This window comes from Thermobia domestica, chromosome 13, assembly GCF_964235325.1.
Source record: "Thermobia domestica chromosome 13, izTheDome1.hap1.1, whole genome shotgun sequence".
NCBI classification, from domain to species: Eukaryota; Metazoa; Arthropoda; class Insecta; order Zygentoma; family Lepismatidae; genus Thermobia; species Thermobia domestica.
The window spans coordinates 43093798-43120493 of NC_137466.1; the positions used below are offsets into that span (position 1 = coordinate 43093798).

At 35.4% G+C, this 26696-nt stretch overlaps 1 protein-coding gene across 7 annotated transcripts in view; it reads left to right on the forward strand.

The window, feature by feature from the left end:
* LOC145668121 (PMS1 protein homolog 1-like) overlaps positions 1–26696 on the forward strand; it is a 174384-nt gene that overhangs the window by 12716 nt on the left and 134972 nt on the right. For 6 of the 7 annotated variants that reach the window (XR_014127973.1, XR_014127974.1, XM_081735667.1 and 3 more), the window contains exons 2-6: positions 5357–5504; positions 13083–13203; positions 16015–16179; positions 18789–19063; positions 24255–24377. Coding sequence is in view for 5 of the 7 variants with exons in the window: in XM_081735667.1 (XP_081591793.1) it covers positions 5367–5504; positions 13083–13203; positions 16015–16179; positions 18789–19063; positions 24255–24377 (822 nt within the window). In the remaining 2 variants the exon portion in view is untranslated. Of the gene's footprint in view, positions 1–5356; positions 5505–13081; positions 13204–16014; positions 16180–18788; positions 19064–24254; positions 24378–26696 lie in introns of those variants that run through there. The other variant, XM_081735672.1, reaches the window with a different exon arrangement.

The following is a 26696-nucleotide window of genomic DNA, read 5'->3' on the forward strand; positions in this document are numbered from 1 at the left end:
AGCCATGTGAAAAGGAAAAAAGCACAAACTTTGGATGAGAGGTTTCTACCTTTACCTATAAATTCAATTACCTCCTCTAGTAAAACTCAACTAAAAAAACAAAACAAAACAAAAAAAAAAAAAAAAAATTCTAAGCCATAATAGTTGATCTCCTAACGTAAATCTTATAAATTATATCTTAAACATTATGCAATTAATCTCATTGTGTGTGTATATATAATAAAAATAAAAATTATACCAAGCATCTTAAAATAAATTAAAGTTCTTTTACTTACTTCTATAAAAAAATAAAAAAAAAAATTAAAACCTGCCTCTCATGCTCTAATGAGACAGCCCGGGATACGGGTTGGGGTAAATCATCTGCCATACCTAATTCTACTTATTTAATTTTAACCATTTTTGTTAATCAGTACTTACTGAAACATCAATAACTCGAACCGCTTATGTATCAGTACCTGTTTTCATTGCTTGGTTTTTAACTATCAGCCTCTCTCTTCATAAAATAATTTTGAAGTTTGGCTGTGATTCACGCCAAGTGAGCACACAACACAAATTAAAACAGCATAGAACTATACAAAACACTACCACACTCCATGGAACAAACGCTTTTTAGTTCGGCCACTATTGTGACCTTGAAGACTCCCCCTATCTGAGTTCCATAAATAAGCATCCCTGGAAGGAGGATACAAAAGGACCATTTTGTTTTACCAAAGGAAATGACAAACTTTACTGGGTGAGGAGAAAAGAAGTTAACATAGATTAAATGTATTCTGCACAGTCCGAGGATTGTGCACCAAATCTAAGGAAGACGGGATGATGATAATGAATGAAATAAGTGAATGAAGAAAGTGGGACGAAACGGGAGAACCTCAAGGACACTCATGCACACGGTGTTTGTCCACCTCAACCTGGCGCGACTTGGGATTGCAGCACAGATCCCCTGCAGAAGCGGTGAACTCGCTACCGCAGCTCAAAATATAAATCGTGTCAGAGAGGGGGCTAATTATTCATGTAAAAGCAGAAATCGATATATGACTTGTCATCTTCGTGGACATCGGTTTTAAGAAATATAATAAAAACTACTGAAAGAATTGAAAGCATCAGATAAACTAGCTTTCGGGCTTGGCTGTCGAAACTTTTTGCAGGGCACAATCAAGAAGAAAGCAGCCCTCTGAAATACAAAGTACAAACTGATAGGTGCTCTGTCAGCTTTGGACAAAAGCTACAGAACAACAACCCAGAACTTGCTCAGACTAGGATAAAACGCATCCTGCAAACTCTGCATGATTATAACAAAATATCTGATTCTGTAGCTGAGAAAGCAAAGTGTCAATTTAGGTTTTTCTGTACTGAGATCCAGGGGTCTCATGACTTTAGAGAATACGAAGAGAAGATGGACAGCATCAGGTTAGATTACTTCTTTGCAAAGGTAACGTCCAAGAAACAAGAATATTCTGATCTCTAGACTGTTGTGGAAATGTTTAATTTTCATCCCACGACAGTGTCTTAGTGGAGGGTGGGTTCTTAGTCAATGAGACACTTATTGTAGAAAATCAAATCGAAGATCTTCTGGTAGCACAGAGCGGGTGCATGATGTAATTATGTACTATGGTGGTATAGAATCTGTTCCTGGTGATCGAAGAATGCTTTTCGCATTCGTTCAGCTCGGAAACATTATGATGAATATCTTAAACAGAAACGAATCAAAAGTGCAGAGGAAAGTAAAATGAAAGGTGAAAAAAGAAAACTAAGTGCTGAAATTAAGAAATTGGAAGCCAAGGAGAAACAAATGAAATTATGTTACAAATAAGAACAAGATGCTCTCGTAAAACAAATTCAAGAACTGAAAGCGAAACAAAATTCTATTTAAAACGTGTAAATGTGAGGATTAACATGCCTCAGAGTTAGCAATATTAGGACTGATAGTGGGCCACGGTGGCTCATTGGTAGTGTTCACCTCTGGTTCATGGGGTGCTCGCACCAGGTGAACTTTGTGGTGGACAAACATCGTGTGCGTGGTTTTTTCAGGGTTCTCCCGTTTCCTCCCACTTTCTTCATTCCACCATTTCATTCATTTCTCACCATCACCGTCTCCTTTAGCCTAGTCGGCATAACTGTGGGACGTAAATCTTAAAATATTTCATTTCGTTTCATTTTAGGACTAACAGTAATAGGTCTCAGGAACAGTTGGCAATATATTCTTGACTGCATGCTGTATTGTTTTTTTTTTTTTTTTTTTTTTTTTCAAGCAAAAAAAAAAAAAAGTCTAATTTGCAATGTCAAGTTTATGTGGTACTGTATCATACATATATTATTATATGCTTACATGATAAATTTTGTGCAAAGAACAATTTCTCATATTGAACATAACAGATATGTAAATGGTAATTAAAGGAGTGTGTTGGATGGCTATGGGGTTAGAGAAGGTCGTTAAAAAGTGTATGATATAATTTATTCCATATCTCCCCATTTATATTCATGAACTTATATCAGGGAAAACAAGAATTTATGTCAGGGAAATTGATCTTCACTTTTTTGTATTATCTTGTATTATTACTAACTCTCCTCAAAGAATTTCTGAGGGAATCAAAAATAAATAAACATACACGATATTATTGCTTACAATTGTCTGCAATACATAAGGGTTATGTATATTAAGAAAACGTATAGGTAGTTATTATAGGAAAAAAAAAAAAAAAAAAAAAAACAGCACTATTTCGTCAATTATAGAGGTATCGAAGCTTGAAATAAATGTATATTAAATAATCTCTGTTGGGAGTTATTGTTACTATATTTAGTACTGGAACTCGTTCATTTCTTCTAATTACTTTATTACTACTAAAGTACCATATTTCAGCATGTCATTGGCCAGTTACGCAACATGATTTAAACCATCGTAATGAGCACTCGATATATGCTTGAAATAAGTGTTAATCTTCTCAGAGTAGTTTCAGGTCAGTACTATGAATAAATATTAAAAGACTGAATGAAAGTCCATGACCTGCATACACACAAACACTAGCGGCTGAAGAAGCCCTAAAACATATCAACATAGAAAAGTCAGCTTCATCAACTGCCCTACGATCGATCATAAATAAATCTCTCACTGAGTTTGGAGGTATTCTAAGCCACCTACTGTACAGCAATTGTATATGAATAAAACGTACGTACTTTAACCTGACTTTGATCCCAAAGCCACCATAAGAGCACCTTCTACACGGGAACAACTTTTTCCACTACATAAAACTCCACTCACTTTAAGTTATCAAAGACCTGTAAATAACAAACTATGTGGGACAGAACTAAATATTAAAGTGAAAACTTACATGTTCATAAAATGCATTTAAACATTTTTAACAATACGGGATCCACATGTTTAATTCGAATCTCTGTCCTTACTAACAAATTCTTGATCACATGTTACGCAATGTAACGTATAGCTATGAGTTATAATCAACGTTATACGGCTACTTATCCAAGCATATTTTGTCGTTGATACTGCAATATGTCATACATAAAAGAACAGTCAATTTCAGTTTTTCGTAACTTGGTAATCAAAATTGCCGGTACCACGTCGTTGATACTGCAGTATGCCGTATGTTTAAAAACTAGTCGCTGTTTGTCCGATCTATATGACTTCTTTGTGGTCTACAAACAGTGCGGTTCTCCCATTTGCTTCCACCTTTATCAGTCCACAGTATCGTTTCATTATCGTCATCACTGTCTCCTTTAGCCCCAGAGCATAAATGTGGGATGTTAAACTAGAAAGAAAAAACCTAAATTACATCTTTAACATATGGAATATTGTAGTATCAACAACGATATAAATATAGCTACCATATCGTCAAGATTACCTCATTAAGAACGGGACTGCCGCATCTAAATGCTCAACTTGTTCAAAAAAGCTGTATTTTTAATGTTTATATATATATATATATATATATATGTATATTGTGGTTGCTATATGCTATTATAGGAGTATTATTATTCACCTAGAAATGGTAAATATCATAAGCGATAGCAGCACTGCGTTACTTAGAACCCTATATGTTTTGTTTACGCGTGTTAAGAGAACTGCTTATGAAGTCGAGCAGTGGAAACTTTATCTTGTTTGAACACAAAGGCATACAGTTGGGATCCTTTTATTCGTGAGAAGTATAATTATCGCAGTAACAGTATTACGCCAATTTCAAAAATATTGTTGTCTACTCATTCCAACACCATGAGTTTTGCATAGAATATCAATGCTACTGAAAAAGGCCCACCGTAAACATTCACTAAATAAACTAGTTGTATACGCCTAAAAGACTGAAGACTAATTATGATTTCTATGGCTTTGTCATCGTCCTCAGTGCGGCATGAAATAACTTCCGCTGTTATAAGAATTTCATTGTGCACTATCTTCTTACTTGTAGAGACAAGATAACTGAGTACAAGGGACAAAACTTTTTTTTTTCCTTTATCTTTTTTTTAAATCGTAGATTCTATATGTTGTACCATACGTCTAACTTCTTGAAACCTGAAATCGTTGGAACAAAAATTAAATGACTAGTGCATATGAATAAAAACACACTTAGTCCTCAATAGCACTTATGCAAGAAATGTTCACTGAAGTTAAAGACAGAAATGTTAGTAACTAAGTTTTTCTTTCAGTGATTACATTGGAGTAATGCCTTGAACCATTGGAATAATTTTTGGTTTAATAATTTAAAATTTCAGTAAGTTAGACATTTTAGTCTATAAACGCTTATAATGTATAAAAGATAAAAAAGTAAATCTTATCTTATATTCAGTGATCTTGTTTCCTCAAACGAGAATATATTTCACAATTCTATTCATGCGTACATGTGGTACGGCGTACTGCACGATTTTATGACAGAATCGTAAAAATTCTATGCAACCAGTTAATTTAATGGATGCTTAAAGCGAGTCCTTTCAGCCATTTATTATGCGCTCTATTGTATCACTAAGCTATATGAAATTTGCACAAAAGTAAGTTTCTTCTAAGATTCATTCGCATTCATGTTTTAAGTTCATAAGTGCTGCGAAGAGGATTTCGCATTGCTTTTTATATTTTTTTTATTTATTTTTTTTATTTTTCCGCAATGGACTAATGACAACAGGAGCACTAATTTTAGGTAAACTGAAATCTAGTTTCATTATCTTTTTTTCATAGCTGCATAAAGGAACAGTATGTTTTTTTTTTTTTTTTTTTTCGAAAGAGAAGAATATTGGGCTTGACTTCCATTTGTATTTTAAGGTTATTTGTTGATTTTTAGTTTTGTCTTTTGTTAGGTGTTCACATTTTACGGTCAATGAAATGTTACTAAATATTAGTAATTGTATTTCTCTTTAGTACAGAAGAAATGCCATTAATCCAGCTGTCAGAGGCTACTGTGAGGCTCATTGGGAGTTCTCAAATAATAACATCAGTTTCGAGTGTGGTGAAAGAATTGGTGGAAAATTCACTGGATGCAGGAGCTACTTGTATTGATGTGAAGTTGGTATGTATTTTACAGTTCGCAATAAACGTTCTTTCATTGTTTGCATCTACAGTTCAGAATTTTATTGAAGTACATTTCTGGAATTTCATATCTTTTAGCATATACTCATAGTAGGGTACTAAACACAAGAAGATACGGCCCCGGGTTCGATTCTCAGTAGGTACACTCGGTCGAAAAATAGTTAAAGCTTTTCCAGGCCAGCCATCCTGATTGAGGTTTTTTTCCTGATTCATACCAGGCAAATGCCGGGTTGGTACCTAACATAATAGTTCCAGGCCGCTTCTTTCCTTTCCCATTTCTTTCTTCCTCCCCAGTTCCCCGGGTAGTGTGATCGCCGAGGGACGTCATAGTTCATACGGGACGGTCTGACATGATGATAGATGCCGAAGGCCCAGAAATCTAATTCCTAACCTTAACACAACAAAGAGAATTATGGTTTTGTCGATTGAGACAAACACACGCAAAATAACATTTTCGTGAATGTGTAAAATTTATTTCTTACTTACAGCAGATATGCAATGCTAAAGTAGTACTACTACTTGTCATAAACGTTCTTAGATATAGAAATATGAAGCCGTTGGAAACTCAACTAGATACACACACTTGTATAAATAAAATTAAGTTAAGTAGGTTCAGAACTGGTGTTTACTGGTAAAATGGACGATTATTTTACTGTGTTGTTTCCTTTGCCTTATTAAGTGTTCCAAAGAAGACAAAATAAAATAGTCTTCGAAATTATTATCAACTTGATATCATTACTTAAAGAACTTAAGGATCACTTATTTATATTTATAACAATCACTTCCATGTTCTCTGAAAACAGATTTTATAAGTAATCATCTGCAATATTCCAAAGCTTGAACAGATATGATGCATAATTCGAAAACATTGACGTCCATTTGCTTCTTTACAAGCTATCCAATAGATTCAATCTTCATGACGAATTCCTGTCTCTGCTAAAGGATTGTCTTACTGATCGTATGCAACATGTTCTGCCAGTTGTATCATCCAAATTTGCCCAAGTTCTTTCTGGAGTTCCTCAGGGTAGTGTTCATGGACCACTGCTATTTCTTCTTTACATGTATGATCTCCCTTCCTTCCTGTCTTTACCATCTACGAACATTCTTCTCTTTGCTGACAATTGTAAAATTTTCAATAAGATCTCTACCAAAGACGATGCCGTACGACTTCAACAAATTCACGCTAAACTTACTGACTGGTGTGAGAGTTGGAATTTAAAACTAAACCCTCACTCTTAGTATTTCTTTGAAGAAAAATAAAGTTTATCACAGATATTGTATTAATAACAGTCCTATCGAAAGAGCTGCGACACATAAAGACCTCGGAGTATTATTCGATGAGAAACTAACGTTTGCTGAGCACAGCACTCTTACTGTAAAGAGTGCTATGAGAATACTTTTATTTTATTTATTTATTTTTCCAGCTTTACTTCAGGCTTACTTTTCAGGTTAAGCGATCTCGCTCAGTATTTTCTCCAAAGTTTTCGTATCTCCTAAAATTGAATATTGCTCACCGATATGGGATATAATCTGTGCTTCAAACTAATCCCCTTTTGATTCTGTCCTTAACTTTTTTCTTGCTACTGTCCAACATAGTTCCCTCATATACATATCGAATTGCGTTCGGATATTAGCAGCATTAGTACATAAACAGTTATTTGTAGTGTATAAAAAGTGATTATGTAAATAGATGCACCTAAACATAATGATTTGTATTTATAAGCTAGCTGGCTAGGAACATCGAACTTGTAAGGCTGTTCTGTAGAGTTCTTTACCTGGATTATTTCGCAAGTTTACATTCTTTTATTTCAAGTTTGATATAAGATATATTGGAGGATTTTATACAACTGCAAAATGTGAGAAAAAATAAAAATTTAAAGTTCGCAATCATTTGCTGCCTGAAGGAGTCCCATTAAGCTTTGAAATATTGCAGATGATCATTCATAATATCTGTTTTCAGGATACATAGAGGTTGTAGTTATGAACTTAATATCAATTTGGATACTAAGGTTGGTCTTGGTTGTCAGAATACTTATGTCATCAATGCGTATTATGACTTGTTACAAACGAAGCCCGTTTTATGAGGCTAAGAGCTAAAATTTTCCGTCAGCAGTCTGTATCCTTTATAGTCTGGAGGAAATCCATCGAAACTAAAAATTTCAGTGTGTCTAATGTTTCTCGGTGGCTTTTACCTAATTTGAGGGTGCTGAATCTGAATCTGCCGGGTGTACAAATGTACACCTTGAGCGTTTCGAGTAATTCAAGATGGCGGCCAGGATGGCGGCTGTAAAATTGATAGGAATATTTTTGTATATTTTATCAAGATGGGTATCAAATTATATGTTTTTAGGGTTGTAGATTCCAATAATAATGTCAAAAATGTTATGAAATTGATACAAATCGAGGTATTCAATATGGCACCCAATATGGCGGCCGTAAAATTGACAAGAATATTTTTGGAGTATTGTATCGACATGGGTATCGAATTATATGTTTTTGGGGTTGCAAATTTCAATAGTTACTTCAGAAACCTTATGAAATTGTTATAAATCAATATATTCAATTGGAATATTCAGATTCGCGACCCTCGAGCTAAGTACATACTTAGAACAATATCTGATACACTGAAATTTTGGACTGGGTATTGATGCTTTCTCCGTCACTGCAACTCACCTTGTTTGCGCTCCAGAACATTTTCCCCCACATTTTGGGCTTCTCTATATTTATTTACAAAACCATTCCTTTCTGTGTGAAAAAAAAAAAAAAAAAAAAAAAAACTTAGGTTTGAAGATTTTCTTACATTTTTTTCCTGGACGTTTTCTTAATCAAGAATTATGTTGCTAGCCACATTAATGCGAAATATGTACATTTACAATACAAAATGCCGATGTTTCTATGTTACTCCGCAACAAAATAATAAATATCACAGATCAGTCACTTGTCAGTCTTCGTCAGAAAAAGTATCCATGTTTTCGTCTTCTAGATTCCTAGTATTTTGACGTGTGAAGATATTCTGGCATCGTTTAGAGGCTTCACAATTGCAGAAGTCAGTGCAGCTATTATAATTTGCCACACAGCCACAACGTCCTTTACACATGTTTTCAGAAGAACAGCCGCAACTCACCATCTTCAAGATGTCTTTCGGTGCCATCACAGTTCCCGGTGGTACAGTAACTGGTTCCAATGTTTTGTTCAACTCATCACGATACCACCCAAAATGTGTCGGATCCATGTCTGGTGGGTCTGGTTTATCTGCTTGTTTCCAAATACAAGCCTGGAAATGAGCTCTTTTTACATTTTCAGAGAATGCCTCCGTAGTTGGTGGCAAGCTATTCAATTTCGGGATATGTACGTCAGACTTCTTTGACAATTTCTTCAGCCAGACATCTCTTCTGACACCAGACATTGTAGGGCCAGTTATCCTACTACCATAGCAAGAAGCTATAAACTCAGTTTCCTCCTGAATCACATCTTCAAGTAATGCTGTCTTATTTCCAAGCTTTTTAAGCTCCTTCCCACTTTGTAGTACTTTCATTGCCTTCTGCTTTCTAATGTCATAAAGAGTAGGAACTGTATCGCAGTCAGAAAGAGAATGAAGTGCTAGTAAGTTTGAAACAATACCACTGTGTTTGGACACAGACAATCCAATGTCAATAACTCCTCAATGACTTTGAGTTGCCTCCATAAAAATGTTACAAGTAAGTTTTTGTGTGTGGTAGTGGTGCATCAGGAGGAGAACATCCGTGTCATCACTAATTACATTTATTGTACAATTTCTGTCCAGCTGATTGGCTAACATCGCTACTTGTGAGATAATTATGACAGCCTCTTCGTGAGTGTTTTTCATATCTGGACGTTCCTTGATACAATCAGCAGTTATTTCTGTTGTAACATCTTCTGGTCCAGTGATGAATAGGCTTTTGGTGGAATCTGATGGCAACCCTTCTGTCATTAGATACTTGCAGATCAGCTGTACTAGTTGTACCTTATTCTTCGTAACATTCAGCACAACTTGTTGGGAGGGCAAGGACATGTTGAAAGACAATTTATGATATCTGCTATATGTTGATCCTGTTCTGACGCTTCTTATTCCTCCTTTGGTGCTGTACTCCTTGTATTTGTCAAATATCAGGTACACGTTGCATTTGTTCAATTTTTCAAGCACATATGACCGATACAATTTTATGAAGTCAAAAACAGTTCCGTTAGATGGCCAGTTGATCACCCACAAAACAGCACAACCAAGTATGATAGCATCTTCGTGCTTGTACGATCTCATAGACTTCTCTACCTGTAATATTTGTTTCAGTTTTGACTTTTGCAGAACCTGGGAGCCCCATATTCACCAAACAAAGATATTGAGGACAGCGGCAAGCTCATATGAAATCACTCCTTTAGCATCAATATCTCTTGTAGATGTGAGTCACATTGCACGCGTGTACAAGAGTTCTGTGTCAATTACACCAATACTAGCTGTTCTTTTGACGTCATCGCAAGAAACATTACGAACCGTTGTTTAGATTGGATCGTGAAAACCAGTTGGTAGTTTTTCTTCGTAAGAACACAATGTCTTCTCACCTATGTCAACAGCATTATCAACATTCACTTTCTGGGAACAAATTTTCCCTGTCACAATATTCACAATAGTTTTTGGGTGATCATCGGTCTTCAGAGGATTTATACAATGAAACAGCTTTTCCTTTAACTTAATTCGGTCTGCAGGATCTCCTTTTACTCGAGATGGCATTCCTTCCTTATGCTTAGTTATTTCCATATCGTCCAGCATCTCGCATGACGTAAATGTCATTTACTAAACGACTGCAGGTGTGAAGGCTGAAAGCCCATCGCTTCACTGCTGATGGATTTAGTGTAAGTCCGATTATACCTCCTGGTCCATGCCATAACGCATAAATGTATTCTCAATGAACATGTCTAACCATATAGCATTCCAGATACCTGGTTTGTGACGCAGAACATGTTCGCCTTTCATAAATCGTTCTAGTATTTCACTTGGAAGTATCTCTTATTTTGTTTCTGAGATATTTTTCCTAAATTCTATGAAAATGCTGCCATCTGTGAGCACAAAATTAAGATTTTACGATTTATTATTAGTCATGTCAGTATATATTTTTTTTCAAAAATAGGTTTCAGAAATGACAACATAAACTTCTTTTGCAGCCGCCATATTGGGCGCCATATTTAATATCTCGATTTGTATCAATTTTATAACATTTTTGACTTTATTATTTGAATCTGCAACCCTAAAAACATATAATTTGATACCCATCTTGATAAAATATACAAAAATATTCCTATCACTTTTACAGCCGCCATATTGGCCGCCATCTTAAATTACTCAAAATGCTCAAAGTGTACATTTGTACACCCGGCAGATTCAGATTCACCACCCTCAAATAAGCTAAAAACCGCTGAAAAACATTAGACATACTGAAATTTTTCCACACTTAAGCCATTATAAGGTACAGTACCTTTATGCAGAGTTTCACGTCTCTATCTCATTGGAAAGTACTAATCAGTTTGATGAGTGAGAAGACGAAAATATTTATGTTTGGCTAAGGACAGTTTCTCGCCCATAAAAATATCCCATAGCACATTAATCACATTTCGGACTTTTTTTGTACTCTAGTCATTATAGGGTGCTTCTATGCAAAGTTTCACGTCTATACCTCATTGGGAATTACCTAATCAATTTGATGATTTAGAGAATGAAACGATTTCTACTTGGCTAAGAACAGTTTTTCGCCAATAAAAAATTTCTTATAACACATGCCACACATTTCGGAATTTTTCTATGCTCAAGTCATTATAGGGTAACTCTATGCAGAGTTTCAAGTTTCTATCTCATTGGGAAGTACCTAATCAATTAGATGAGTGAGTGAGTGAAACGATTTTTTTTCCTGGCTAAGGACAGTTTTTTGCCTATAAAAAATTTCCCATAGCACATTCCTCAGATTTCGGACTTTTTCCATACTCAGATTGTTATAGGGTACCTTTATGCAAAGTTTCAGGTTTCTATCTTATTGGGAAGTTCCTAATCAATTTGATGAGTGAGTGAGTGAAACGATTTTTTTCCAGGCTAAGGACAGATTTTGCCCATAAAAAAATTCCCGGAGCACATTCCTCAGATTTCGGACTTTTTCCATACTCAAGTTATTGTAGGGTACCTTTATGCAAAGTTTCAAGTTTCTATCTTATTGGGAAGTACCTAATCAATTTGATGAGTGAGTGAGTGAAACGATTTTTCGTCCTGGCTAAGGACAGTTTTTTGCCTATAAAAAAAATCCTATAGCACATTCCTCAGATTTCGGACTTTTTCCGTACTCAAGTTATTGTGGGGTACCTTTATGCAAAGTTTCAAGTTTCTATCTCGTTGGGAAGTACCTAATCAATTTGATGGGTGAGTGAGTGAAACGATTTTTTTCCTGGCTAAGGACAGTTTTTTGCCTATAAAAAATTTCCCATAGCACATTCCTCAGATTTCTGACTTTTTCCATACTCAGGTCGTTATAGGGTACCTTTATGCAAAGTTTCAAGTTTCTATCTCATTGGGAAGTACCTAATCAATTTGATAAGTGAGCCAGTGAGCCCGAAAACTGCATATTTTGGGGGTCCAGTACTCGAATGTGGTTGAAGGTAGGAATGTGAGATTTGGTGTATGAGTACACCTGTGGGATATCACCTTACATTCTAAATTTCATGTTTCTACCTTTAATAGAATCGTTTTTATAAAGCCTCGAAATCGGCGATTTTACCCAAAACTCTTGTTCGTGTATAATATGCTTACGGCAGTGCAGGCCAGTTTTCATTTGCTTCGCGGAACTTGGCTGCCATGCACTGCCGTACATGTTGATAGTAAAGATAAAAAAATAGATATATACACTGGAATCACCCTTGAGTTTATATATATATATATATATATATATATATATATATATATATTCATATTCTTCAGGACCGAGTTTTCCTTTCAAAGACTCAGTGGTACCTCGGACCATCTTAGAAATGTTTTATTTTTCCTGATTGCTGCTCTAGAATGCACCCGCTATATGTACCGTAACATTTTTTTAAAGGCAGTTAGCGTGTTGAATTAACAAAATTTCAGTAGTAGTATGTAGGGGCCGTGGTAGCTCAGTGGTAGAGCGTTCACCTCGGGTGCATGGAGTCCTTGGTTAGATTCCAGCTCGCGCCCAGTGAGCTTGGTGGTGGACAGACACCATGTGCGTGAGTTTTCTCGAAGTTCTTCCGTTTCCTCTCACTTCATTCATTTCTCATCATAACCAACTCCTTTAGCATAGCCGACATTACCGTGGGACGTAAATAAATTAAAAGTAGTGTGTAAGTGGTAATTATTGTTATCCGTAAAATTCTTATATATCGGGAAATGTTTTTACTACATACATTATTTGTAAGATAGAAAGTAATACTTATTTAGTAATAAGTTATTTCCTTATAAATGTCATGTTATCTTTATTAATTTTTGTTTCAATATGCATTTGCAAGTTGATTACTTTCAACTGAGCTAATGTGTTCTTTTTAGGAAAAACACGGCATTGAAAAGATTGAAGTTAGAGACAATGGGTCGGGAATTCGTAAAGAAGACGTCGGTCGCATGTGTCATCCTCATTACACGTCCAAGATTTTGAATTTCGAAGACTTGGGTAAGTAGGCTAACCATAATTTTATTCACTACATATTTACTACGGTATGCGACTGTTTTGAACACATGTCTGATTATATTCATGTATACTTTAAAATTGTTTATATTTGCGAATTATTCCAGTTACAAATAAAAGAGTTATAGAAATTAATACTTGTATTTCTTCATCACTGATTCATGCAGTAAAATAAATGTGTAAGTGGGAGTGATTTATTATTTATTCATGTTTTAGCTTTTCGTTCATTTTCATCATTGAACCTGTATGAGACATTGGTCTACAGTATAACTTTATGAAGAAACCACTTATGCTTTTATGTTTTTGAACGTGGCCCATATTAGCGGAAACTAGCTCTTCGGAAAGCCATAGCAGAGGTATTTAAAGGCGTTTAAGAAATCTTAAATTCACTGTAAGGAATGGTATGAAACAAAAATATAAATCTGATTCATAGCTTAAAATATTGCAGACTCAAATTAAAACACAAGATGGCACACGAAATGATATCCTATTTGTTTCTTGAATAGTATTTAAATTTGTACAAAATCACAACAAAATGACTAGTGAATTTCGTGTTAGATGTGGTCGTCGTGTTAACTGTCAATTTCGTCAAGCAAACATTCTTCAATAACTCTTCTGGATATATTCTTCGTTATCTCAGTCATTGCTTGTGAAGTGAAACCAGGCAGTACTGTTGTGTCACTTGATTGCTGCAGAATTTTTTCATATAGTTCAGGCTCTCGTTTTCCATATGCTTGGTGCTTATCACTTAATGTGAAGTGACTTCGTCAACTTTTGTGAGAGAGCGCTGTTCGACAGTGAGTTCTCTTTTCGTAGCCATATTATTATTATTATTATTATTATTATTATTATTATTAACATTGCGTACTGCAGCAATCATGTCAAAGGAACGACAAGTACACTGCATTTCTGAGTGGTTACGGAATTCAGACTTAGGTGAAAGGGTTTTAGAGTTGGTAAATGGGGAGGAATCAATTTCAACAGACATATAAATTTATTATAACAAATAACTAAACAAATAATATACCTATATATAACAACAACTAAAGAACCGATTCCTTTATGAAATTGCTTCATTAAATCACGGTTTAAATGTCGGAAGGTGAAAGCACATTTTCATATTTTCTCATTGATTTGATAATTTAGATTAAATTCAAATTTCAAATTTTGACTCTCAAGGTTAATTCGAATTAGGTTACAATACCAAATACTACAAATAACATGAAAAATAGATATAATAGGAATTAGGGTCATATCCCAAGTGGGCGACCAATGCTCACCACTATGTTCAATCCAAACCACACAAAAAACAAAAAGGTTAAAATTTAGAAGAGTAAATATTAAGCACACACTGGGATTTAATCCTGGTTCTCTATACAAACTATTATATTTTCTCTATTTCATCTTCACGACACAAAACCGAAACAATTCAATCACAACCACAATAGGTGTCAACTGTTCATGATTACCTTGTGCAAGTACAAGGTTCGATAGGTCAGTCCAACCGTCGTAAGTTCATAGGTGGCAGCACTTTAACCTGTATAAGCAATATTCATCATCAATGTTTCCATCTATATGCTGAATCACAATTTTTTTTTTTTTTTTTTTTTTATACAATAACAGTTCAATACACTAGCATTATTCTAGTAATAACATTCATTACTGCCGTCTGTAATTTTTCACAAACGTACTCTGTAGTGTTTCAGTCTATATAGGTATAGAATAGTTTGTTTTTTTTCAAACAATGAGCCAATTCATTGTACATTTTTTTAAAAATATATATATTCTTTTCAAGAAATTAATAGGGTATCTCTATTGTGTTAATACGAATGATGAGATATTGGAAATCCTGGTAAAAGAAAATATTCATTGGTAGTTAGACTGTTATTTGGTAGTGAAAAAAATTGTTCACGGGGTTTATGGGCTGACTAGTGTAATGGCAGTTTTTGTTTTTCAATTAGATATTTGAGTAAATGGTCTTACAAATAATTTATTGAAATGCGGGATGTATAACACCCAAGAGCCGAAGGATTTGAGGTCCTGCTCAAAACAAATAAAAATTAGTTGGAATACAAATAACAATCATATATTCAAAATTTACGATAAAATCAAGACATCTTCAAATTTTTATCTTATGTAAAATTCGCTACACATTGTTATATATAAAAGATTGTTATAATAATGAGTTAATAATAAAAAAAGGAAAAAAATAAATACTAATTCATATTTATTTTTGTATCGTCAGGTATTAACGTTGAGCACCCTATGAGTTGCTCACTCAAGTTGCGTGGCTCAAATACAGCTTACAATATCAACTAGACTCTACGTTCAGTGATTTGGATATGCTTCAGTTTTCTGGGTAATACGAGTGCATGGCTTATTGAAGAACTATTCGAATTCATAGACGCAAATCAAAGAAAGAAAAAGTTATAAACATACTTTTAGTAACTCGCAAAAAATGTTCAGTTTCGAAACAAACCAAGAAAGAAAAAAATGTACATTTTTCTCCAAGTTCGCAGCGAATGTATTTTACTAAATGAATCATGTCTAAATTCATAGTTCCTCAATAGCACGACTTTTTGAAAAATGACAAGAAAAGAAATGTAATACACTCAAATTGCCTCGAGTAATACGGAATCTCATTTAAAGAGAAGTTCATAATTGAAACCTTTGGAGATTTATTTCGATGTATTTCGATTGAATTTGTTCTTAAAATACTGAAAGAGAGACAAAACTTCATGTATCTTATATGTAAGCTCTTATTTACACAAGCTAATAAATATTTTATTTTTTCAGATAGCCTTTGTACATATGGATTTAGAGGAGAAGCACTGGCTGCCTTGTGTAAAGTTGCTGACGTGGTGATTACAACGAAAACATTAGAAGACGATATTGCTCTGACTTATGTGTTTGACAAAGATGGGAATATTTTGGAAAAGAAACCTTCTCATTTATCCACAGGTGATTTTCTTTCATTTCTTTCGTTTCAAATTTTCTTCCATTCCTTGATGTTGGAAATAATTCTTTCGTTTTTCAGACTGAAACAGCATTCTTCCCACGTAATTGTCGTGTATAACATATTCTACATTATTTCTCCCATTTCTATAGGGTGTATAAAGAATACAATGCTGTTAGGGTGTTCCGGTGCATGACAAGTTGAAAGCAACTATGCGTAATTTGATGGAATTATTTTTGTGCAGTTAATATCCTATTTCAGCGCAGAGAGACTTAAGGTGTGGACCCTAGTTTAACATCAGTTCCGAACTACCTGTGCCCCACCGGAGTTCAAGTTCAAAATCTTCAATTACTTATCCATAAACACTCCTACGATTCTGAAAATAAATAACCATGTTTTTGAACGATGCTGAACATATTATTTAATAGTAACGCGTCAGATTCAGTTTATTCTTGGTAAGCCAAGGAAGAAAATCTAAAAGAAAGAAAAAAGCTTTAAAATCCAGTTGAAGTTTCAGTTTTTATTTATTTTTGTTTTGTAATTATTAATTAAAAATTAGAATTTCTAATCAAAAATTATATACTAATGTTTGTGATTTATATTAAAGAGCAAATAATAATCAATACTAGTGTTGAACTTGTAGGGAAAAGCGACATTTTAGTCGATCCAATTCTGAAAACATGTCAATACAGTAATAAATATCAAAAATTACAACGACCAGTGCGTATGAACATGTATGCGATTGTTTGCGTCTTTGATACCCATTGTAGTATGCGAGGATATGTAATGTATATTTTTCTAAACAAATGAATATATAGAAACAAGCTGTATATTTTCTTAGGAACTCTCTTGTACCTATGCGAATAGCGTAGTCACCTTTGGTGCGAGATACCCGGGTTTGATTTCCAGCGGGAGCTCATATGGTTCAGATCTCTCGTTAAAGCTGTAGGTTCACGTCTTATATAGCTTTTGCTGCTGAAAGGGACACTAAACTCAAATCAAACCAAAAAAAAGTGTTACTTTTATAGTTTATATCCGAGTAAATACTGCTGCATTATGCTTCATTTATAAAATATTATCATATGTAATCGTATGTGTACATAATAATAATAATAATAATAATAATAATAATAATAATAATACTCGTAACTGTTGCAGTTTCTTACTAAATTGTGCTTAAGCCATTTACAAATTCGACTTACATAAAATTCAATGCAGATATACGGAAATTTTATGTTATAGCTAGCGACGAAAGCAGTTTTGCAAAAATAATCTTGTTTTCGCAAACATTGTTAGTTCACACGGTAATACCAAGCATTTCTTAAAATAAATATTTTAGTAAATTATAGAAGTCTTCGCTTAAAAGAATTTAAATCTTGGTTGTAGAGTAGTATAGATTCATTTATATATATATATTCATGAATTGGTACATTTCAGTAATTCTGCATTTTGTATGTTTTTTTTTTTTTTTTTTTTTCCTTGTTCGTGAATCAATTGTTCGTAATTGACCCACTAAACTGTATGGCAATTTTTTTTTCAAACTAGTGTCATGGATTCGTTTTTAAAAAAGTATTAATTTGAATTTTAACATTGAACTTCTTATGTACGGAGGTTATTCACTTGTAAGAGGGCATTCACTTCAATAAAGTAAAATCAGACGATTTCAAATCGCAAACTTATAAACAAAGATTTTATTGAAGTAAGATTTGAAGCTTTCCTGGCGGCGTATATGATAAAGTTCTTCTCTGGCAATCAGCCAGGTGAAAACTGGTGGATAGGCCAACGTTTCGAGAGCTGTCATCGTTCTCATCATCAGGGCAATTATGTAGAGATCAGCGGATATAAGTAATATATACTCTGGGCTGGCGAAAATGCTGGTTTCTGATTGGCTGAAAATGCTGGTTCCTGATTGGCTGGTTCAATCTGAAAAACTGGAGCTGTGATTGGCTGGCTATGTTCCGTAGTCCGTGGTATTGATTGGCTGAGGGTTATCTGGATGTTTGTGTGTCGTTTTCTTTGCTGTGGTACTGATGACCGGGTTCAACAGGGGGAAGATTTTATTGTTAACTGTGTTGAAACATTAACACTCAGTGTCAGTACAAAATTCTACAATTGGTAGATCATTGTCTTTCCAGCTTTTTGAAGAATGCATTGGCCACTACCTTACTCAATCTCAGACACGTAAGAGGTAAATGTCTTCATAGAAAACCATAATAAATACAATATAAGATTGTTACAGAGTCATCACATGTGTACAAAGATTCTAACGCTCATTCTGTGAACTTCGTTATAGTAGTCAGCGCATCGTTTTCTATAAGCACCTATTCACCTCACGTTGTCTGGATTTATTCATATTATATCTCTGGCTAGTATTAAATTGTTCTCCAAAATAAAACTAATTATAAGTGTAATTTGAATTGTCTGATTCAGGAAAACTAATTGTTGTACTTCATTTAATATTAAATCTGAATTAGTGTATTATAGAAAATTAGCGAATACTTAGATGTAACGCATAGATATATTTAATTTGCTCCCAATATATTAGAAAATTGCTAAATATTTATTCCATTGTGCCATACGTTACCAGTATATCTTTATTGAAACTTTGTTTCAGGAACCACAATCTCAGTCAGCAATATATTCCGGAACTTGCCAGTAAGAAAACAGTTTTGCAGCTCTACAAAGAAAATGGCAGAAGAACTTAAAAAAGTTGAACATCTTATTAAATGTTATGGCATCATACATCCTCAATTAAGAGTTTCTTTCTGTCATAACAAATGCTTAATTTGGCAGAAGTCTGCAGTTACGACAATAAAGCAAGGAATAATGCAAGCATTTGGACATACTGTAACAACACAGTTACATGAACTGACCTGGTTTAGTGATGAGGTAAATAAATATTATTAAAATAACTACATACTGATTGACAAATAGGCAAATATGTAGCTTAAGCAAATCATCACGGCGTTGAACTTGAAGGTATATGGATGTCACAACTCGTATCCATGCTAAACAGAACCTGTTTCTAGAGGTTAAAATAAAGTAAAATCTTCTACGGTGAATCAGTGGTGAAAGGTCCCTGGGTTACGTTCCACGACGGGAGAGTGTGGGGTTCTGTTTCCTCCCATATTCTCATTCTACCAATTTCATCATCATTCTTTTTTATTGATCATTGTCTGTAGTCTTAAGGGTAACTCTGGGACGTTAAGTTACAAATTTATTTGTATTTATTAAAACCCGCAAGACTTGTTTTAGACACAAGGGTTCGATGAAGATATCCGCATGATATAAGACATACACAAAACGTCTATAAATGTTTATAGTAATACTTTCATGGATTAGAAGATTGTTATTCATGGTAAGGTGATTTAGATCTCTTTGCCACTTTTTCTGTGCTTGAAGTTTCTAAGTAACATACCAGGGTAAAGTACCAACCGCAAAGCAGCCTGTCAGAAACAGAAATTCGAATAAGCTTCAAACTACTCAAAGAAATCATCTGTTGTCTATTTCTCACCTTACAAGTGGCACTTGGTAAAATTCAGAATGTTTTAATTGTTAGAATAAGGATAGGCTCTAACAATTTGTTACTACTAATAATAATAATATCCAAAAATGTTAGTGTGGATTATTATTATTATATTTAATAGTCCAGGCAGATCAAGCAGACCAAAAATCCAGATAGTTACACGTTTCTTTTTTAGATTATAGAGTTGTAAATATATAAACTTTAAAACAGTATATATATCTGGTGTAGTAAAAAGTAATCCATTATTTTGCCAATAGATGGCTTCAGTGATCTGTATCTCGTTGTATAAGTCCGATCGGGTTCAACGAGATGGCGTTCAAAAGATGAGATTGTGTACTACAAACACTGTTCAGATAATTTTGATGAGTGGACTCAGTGTTGTATGAGCTCGAGTCAAAATGGACACTAGCAAAGAGAAAATACGCTATATTTTACAGTTTTTATTCGATAAAGGCGAAAACGCAAGCCAGGCGGCTGCAAATGTTAATAGTTTTTATGGTGGTTTCGTCGATTCCATTCCGTAATTTTGACGTCAAAGATGCACTACGCACTGGAAGGCCAAGTGTCGAAAATGTCGATAAAATCATGGACATTGTCCCGTCCGACCGTCATGTAAGCACTGTGTCGATTGCCCAAGAGCTAAACATTGCACAAAAAATCGTGTGGAACCATTTGCATAAGACTGGATACAAAAAAAGCTTGATGTATGGGTGCCACACGAGTTACAAAAAAAAAAAAAAAAAAAAAAAAAAAAAAAAAAAAAAAAAAAAAAAAAAAAAACTCATGGACCGAATTTTCATCTGCGAATCGCTGCTCAATCGCAACAAAATCGACTCATTTCTGAAGCGGTTGGTGACTAGCGATGAAAAGTGATGACTAGCGATCACTTACGACAACGACACGCTGAAAGAGTCGTGGTCGAAGCGCGGTGAGCCGGCGCAAACGGTCCCCAAGCCAGGATTGACGACCAGGAAGGTTTTGCTGTGTGTTTGGTGGGATTGGTAGGGAATTATTTACTATGAGCTGCTCCCCTACGGTCAAATCCTTAACTCGGAACTGTACTGTCAACTATTGGACCGTCTGAAGGCAGCAATCGCCCAGAAGCGGCCAGCTTTGGCCAATAGGAGAGGCATTGTGTTCTACCAGGACAACGCCAGGCCACACACATCGATAGTGATTCGCCAGAAGCTCCGGGAGCTTAGTTGGGAGGTTCTTATGCATCCACCTTGTAATCCGGACCTGGCACCGAGTAATTACCATCTGTTCCTATCCATGGCGAACACGTTTGCTGGTGAAAAAGTCGCTTCAAGAGAGGCTTGTGAAAATCGACTGTCTCACTTTTTTGCCACTAGGAACAAGGGCTTCTATGAGAGAGGCATCTTGATATTACCTTCCAAATGGCAACACGTTATCGAACAAAACGGCGCATATGTGACCTAAATCGGATCATTCTAACTATGGTAAGTCAAGCCTTCAATGTCATGCCAAAATAATGGATTACTTTTTACTACACCAGATTATCTATCTATCTATCTATCTATCTATCTATCTATCTATCTATCTATCTATCTATATATATATATATATATATATATATATATATATATATATATTATATATATATTTAAAACAGAAAACGTACTTTTGATGCACACAGCAATAAATTTCAGAATAATATCGCCTAAATGCTGAAGCTAGTGAATACCTCGCTGGTGTGATGGTTGTAATTTTAAACTACAATAAAATCTGTCTTTGCCGTATGTTGCGATCAATACCTAATTGTTTTGTTAAGGGGCCAGAATTATTTAGTTTTTGTTTTTTTCTTATTGAACAAAAGTAACAGTACTAGTCTAAACACGATACAAGGTGGAGTCATTTATGTTATAACACGTTATTTCCACCATTGGTAACTAAGAAAAAGGGTAAAAGTATAAATACTAGAAGTAAATTCATTTCCTATGTAGCTTATATCTTAACTGAATTCAAGTTCTTTTCTTCGTATTCAGCAATGAGAATATAATACTTTCTCAGTTTTTGTTAGAAAATGGTTGTTCTTGTAATCACTCCATGATCTTATAGGCTTTATATCGAATATTAATTGAACTCCCTCGTGACTAAGCGGTTGGCGTGGGAGACCCGGGTTCGTTTCCCGGTTGGAACTCATGTGATTTGAATCCCACGTTAAGCTGTAGCTCCACATCTCCATAGCCTTGCTGCTAAAAGGGACGCTACACTTAAATCAAATCAAATCGAACATGAATTATGTTTGTAATCATCTAAGCACCCGTAATTTTCACCTTAGAGGTCCCAGCGATCGGTTTATCACTTTCTTTAGTACGACTTCTTAAGGAATTTTACATTGCTTGGAGAATCACATTACCGGTAACATTCCTGCACTGTAAAATAAATTACTATGAAAGATATACTCTTACACTGAATTCACTTTTAAAATGAACACACCAAAGGGTTTTTTGGTGTAATGATCCGAGTTTTCTTTCGTTCTCCACTTGTGCTGTCTCCTTCTTACTGGGTTCAAAGTTCCTTTATGCCTTCTTTAAAGAAGCCCCTTTTGTAAATATCAAAATTATAATAGTTCGTTATATATATATATAGGGTGAGTCAAAAGTCCTTGGACACCTGCATAAGTTTGAAAATCGACGGGAAAAGTAAAAAGTGATGATGGGAACAGAGGTTTAATGAGGGGTTGCTACTTTTGGAGTATATATCATTCATGGCCGCCATCTTGAAATCCGCAATTTTGGATTCAAGTCATTTTTTTTTTTTTTTTTAATGGGAAGGGGTGTATGACACATCAAATAACACTAGCTTGAGCTCAGGAATTTAGTGGTGTAATTTTTTTTTCTATCTTGTAGAGCTTAGAAGTTATTAATGTTCAAAGGTGGGAAATTACCTTGATACTGACCCAGTTCTCTCTTGGTTCCAGGTGATTTAAAATGGGTCTGACACGTGAACAGAAGATCGAAATCATCCTTATATCAGGGGAACGCAGCTACCGAACAATAGCAGCTGACTACAACAGACGGCACCCAGACAGAGAACCGGTATCGCACAGCACGGTGGCTCATGTGATCACCAAATTCCGGGAGATGGGCTCTGTTCAAGATAGGGCACGTAGCGGGTGACCAAAGACTGCCACCAATTGGAAACTGCAACGGCGGTTATTGCGTCGTTTGTGAAAAGTCCTAAACGAAGTACCCGTCGTGTGTCCCTAGCATGTGCAATAAGCCAATCCTCCGTTGTCCGGATATTGCACGCCAATCAGTGGCATCCTTACAAGTTGCACATGCAACATAAACTGAACGAGGATGACCCTGATCGCCGGTTGGAGTTCTGCATGTGGGCTACTGAACAACACGAACTGGATTCTGCGTTTTGCCAAGGGCATACTCTTCAGCGACGAGGCGTATTTCACTTTGAACGGGGAGGTTAATCGACATAATTGTCGATACTGGTGTGACGCAAATCCGAACTGGGTTGATCCGAGTCGAGAACATAGTCCAGGGAAGGTGATGGTGTGGTGTGGCATATGGGACACCCGCATCATTGGGCCATTTTTTCATTTACAACATCTTAACTGCACCACTGTATCTGGTGCTGCTGCATGACCTTGTGTTCCCTGCCACACTGAACGCTGACGGCATTTTCCCATCTTATTTTCAGCACGATGGAGCCCCTCCACACTATGGACTTGGTGTCCGTGAATGGTTGGATGAACAATTGCCAGAGAAGTGGATTGGTCGCCGTGGTCTCGTGGAGTGGCCGCCCAGATCCCCTGACTTAATGCCTCTTGATTTTTATCTATGGGGACATCTCAAGAAGATAGTGTATGCTGAGACAATCCGTGATTTGAGACACCTGGAGGAACGCATCCAACAAGTCTGTGACCAAATTTCAGGAGACATTCTCCTCCGTGTGCAGTCAGAGTGGTTGAGGCGGCATTGCACTTGATGGACAACACATAGAACATGTGCTGTAGCATTCAGTATCAAGGTAATTTCCCACCTTTGAACATTAATAACTTCTAAGCTCTACAAGATAGAAAAAAAAATTACACCACTAAATTCCTGAGCTCAAGCTAATGTTATTTGATCTGTCATACACCCCCTTCCCATTTAAAAGAAAAAGTGACTTGAATCTAAAATGGCGGATTTCAAGATGGAGGCTATGAATGACATACACTCCAAAAGTTGCGGCCCCTCATCAAACCTCTGTTCCCATCATCACTTTTTACTTTTCCGGTCGATTTTCAAACTTATGCAGGTATCCAAGGACTTTTGACTCACCCTATATATATATTAACAGACGTTATTCACATTCTTTTGGAATGAACATAAACGAATAGAAGGATGAAAAAGGGAGTGTCTTGAGTTTATATTATATTATAGCATTAAAACATGTCTTTTCCAATGAGTATTTTCTGTACCTTCTGTCTTGTAGTACTCACATGGATCATTTATTCTTATTACTAATTGTAGTTATTATTGCAAAGAAAAAGACACTAGTTTTAATTATGATATTTATTTTTTCTTATAGATGAAGATAACACTATTTATTCCAAAAAAGGAAGCTAATATTTCAGAAGTGTCTCAATCATCATCTGACTGTATGGTAATCTTCGTAAACAAACGGCCAGTACAGATCAAACAGCTTGAGAAGGTATGTTTCATTATCTTACATATCGTTAAGTCATGGCTAAAAGTGCTTCCTGTTTGTTTATTAATGTTGATGACATGTATTGCAAGCTCCCATATTTATCTATTACTGACACTGATGGACAATATTACAAAACGAATAAACAAGAAGAAAATCATAATCCATTGTAATGCTGTAAGGGCACTGTGGCTTGTTGTGTGTTGCTCATTTATTTATTGAAAAGTTTAGCGTTCCTTTTCAGCTGGAAGGCTAGATAAGATAAGCGCACATGCTACTACTAGACCAGTACCGAGAGTGTGATATGTTGTGGTTGATGTTAAAAAAAAAGAAAGAAAGTTTTGCCGTTGTGTTCTCTTGGCATTTACATGTAAACATATTTTATTGTAATGTACATATTTCCCCCAGTTTTGAAATATGGTAATGCAACTAGGACTCAAAGGGATATATTGATACTAAACTAAATTGTTACGCAATTGAAGAAGAGGCTCCCGACACTCCGAAACGTGGTAGTGTATATCAGAGACAGAATTACTACGTTTAATGGAAATTCCCTTCATCTCAGTAATGAGAGTTTTCGAATAGCTGTTGCGTTACGGTTGGGAGCAAATATATGTGAACCTCATAAATGTCAGGCATGTAGGAATCCAGTAGATAAAAAAGGACTGCATGGACTGTCTTACATAAAAAGTACAGGTAGATATCCCCGACACTCAAATGTCAATGACATTATAATGAGAGCACTCATTTCAGCAGGTATACCGGCAATAAGGGAGCCAAATGGATGTAGTAGAACGGATGATAAAAGACCAGATGGGATGACCTTAATACCTTGGAAGAGAGGCAAATCATTGATTTGGGATTTTACATGCACAGATATTTTCGCTCCTTCCAACCTTCCTTTCTCCTTGTAATATGGCATTACAGTCTAATGTGATGATGTTTTTAATAGGAGGGTGCCCGAAATTTTTTTGCACCGACTGTACTTGACGTTTAACAAAAAATTTCTGGCTGTTCATATAATTCGTAATATTGTTTGTTATTCTATTTCAAATTAACATGGAAGACTGTAAAAAGTTTATTAGGAATTATAGTTTTGGGAATCAATATCTTTATTTATATATTAAATTAGTTATAAGTCTTGTATATGGATATGTAAATGGATTATTACAATTCTTACGGTGTCAGTGCGATCTGAAAACATAGCTCCACTATTGGACGGAACTTTTCAGATCAAATAACCAATCTAAAATTCGACAGAATTTTCAGGACCACCCTTCACCTCTCTTTTAGATACCTAGGTCCTTCTGAAATCTAGTTTAATCCATATTTTACCAAATTTTATTCGTTTCAAAGCCCCACCGCCAAAAATGCTTTGTTTTGATTGGAGGATTCACCCACGCTATGATATTAGAGCGCGATTATTCCATTCCATGCCTGAAAATTTTGCTGACAACAGCCAGACTCGGATCTTCCAGCTCAGAAAGGTAGAAAGGAGCTAGAAAAGCTGCAGTAAAAGGTAAAAATAATATAATAGTTGAATAACTATCATCCAGGAAGCCGCGGAGCCATAATTTGCTAGATTCTCATAGTAATAAACCGGACTGAAGAACTAAAATAGGAAGCATAACTCGGTGACGCCATGTTATGCAGATATAGTTAGTGATGGACAGGTTCTGCGAAGTGCATCAGTTTGCGAGTTGTTCTTAGGGATCCACAAACAGTTTCGGAGGAGTAGTGTTTTCTCCCTTAAAATATTCTTATCCTAAAAACTATTTCTTTTCGAGGTACGTAAGGCCTGCCTCACTGCCGTTTGTTTTCGTGTATGTAGTGAATGTGATTTCTTTTTGTATTTATTTATTAGTAACATGGCGGTATTTAATTTCTTTGTAGTTAGGATAGTAATCATAATGCACGTGTAAAGTTTCAAGAGGGCTCCTGTCTACTCCCAAATTGGGAGTACAGCTTCCAGCGGGATGAGTTGAACATGTAGTTTGTTCCGGGTTCCTGCCCCTTCAGGGCAGGGGTCCTATTGTTAGTCAACACTTTGATACGTCCCCTCGGGGGCATTGATTAAACAGGTTGAGTTAAGAATGTGATTTAGTGAATACAAGGGCCAGTTGGCCCTGTTCTTTTCTTTCCCTTTCCTTTCGTTACCTTTCATAGAGCCGATTTAAAATGGTAAAATCTGAATGTTGTCTGTGTATATTTATTAGTATAACATGTATTAATGTAGTGTGTAGTATGGATGTGGCATGTATGTGTTCGTAATGTAGTAAACATTTTCTAGTAGTAGTAATTGTGGTAGTTAAGTGATGAAAGAGT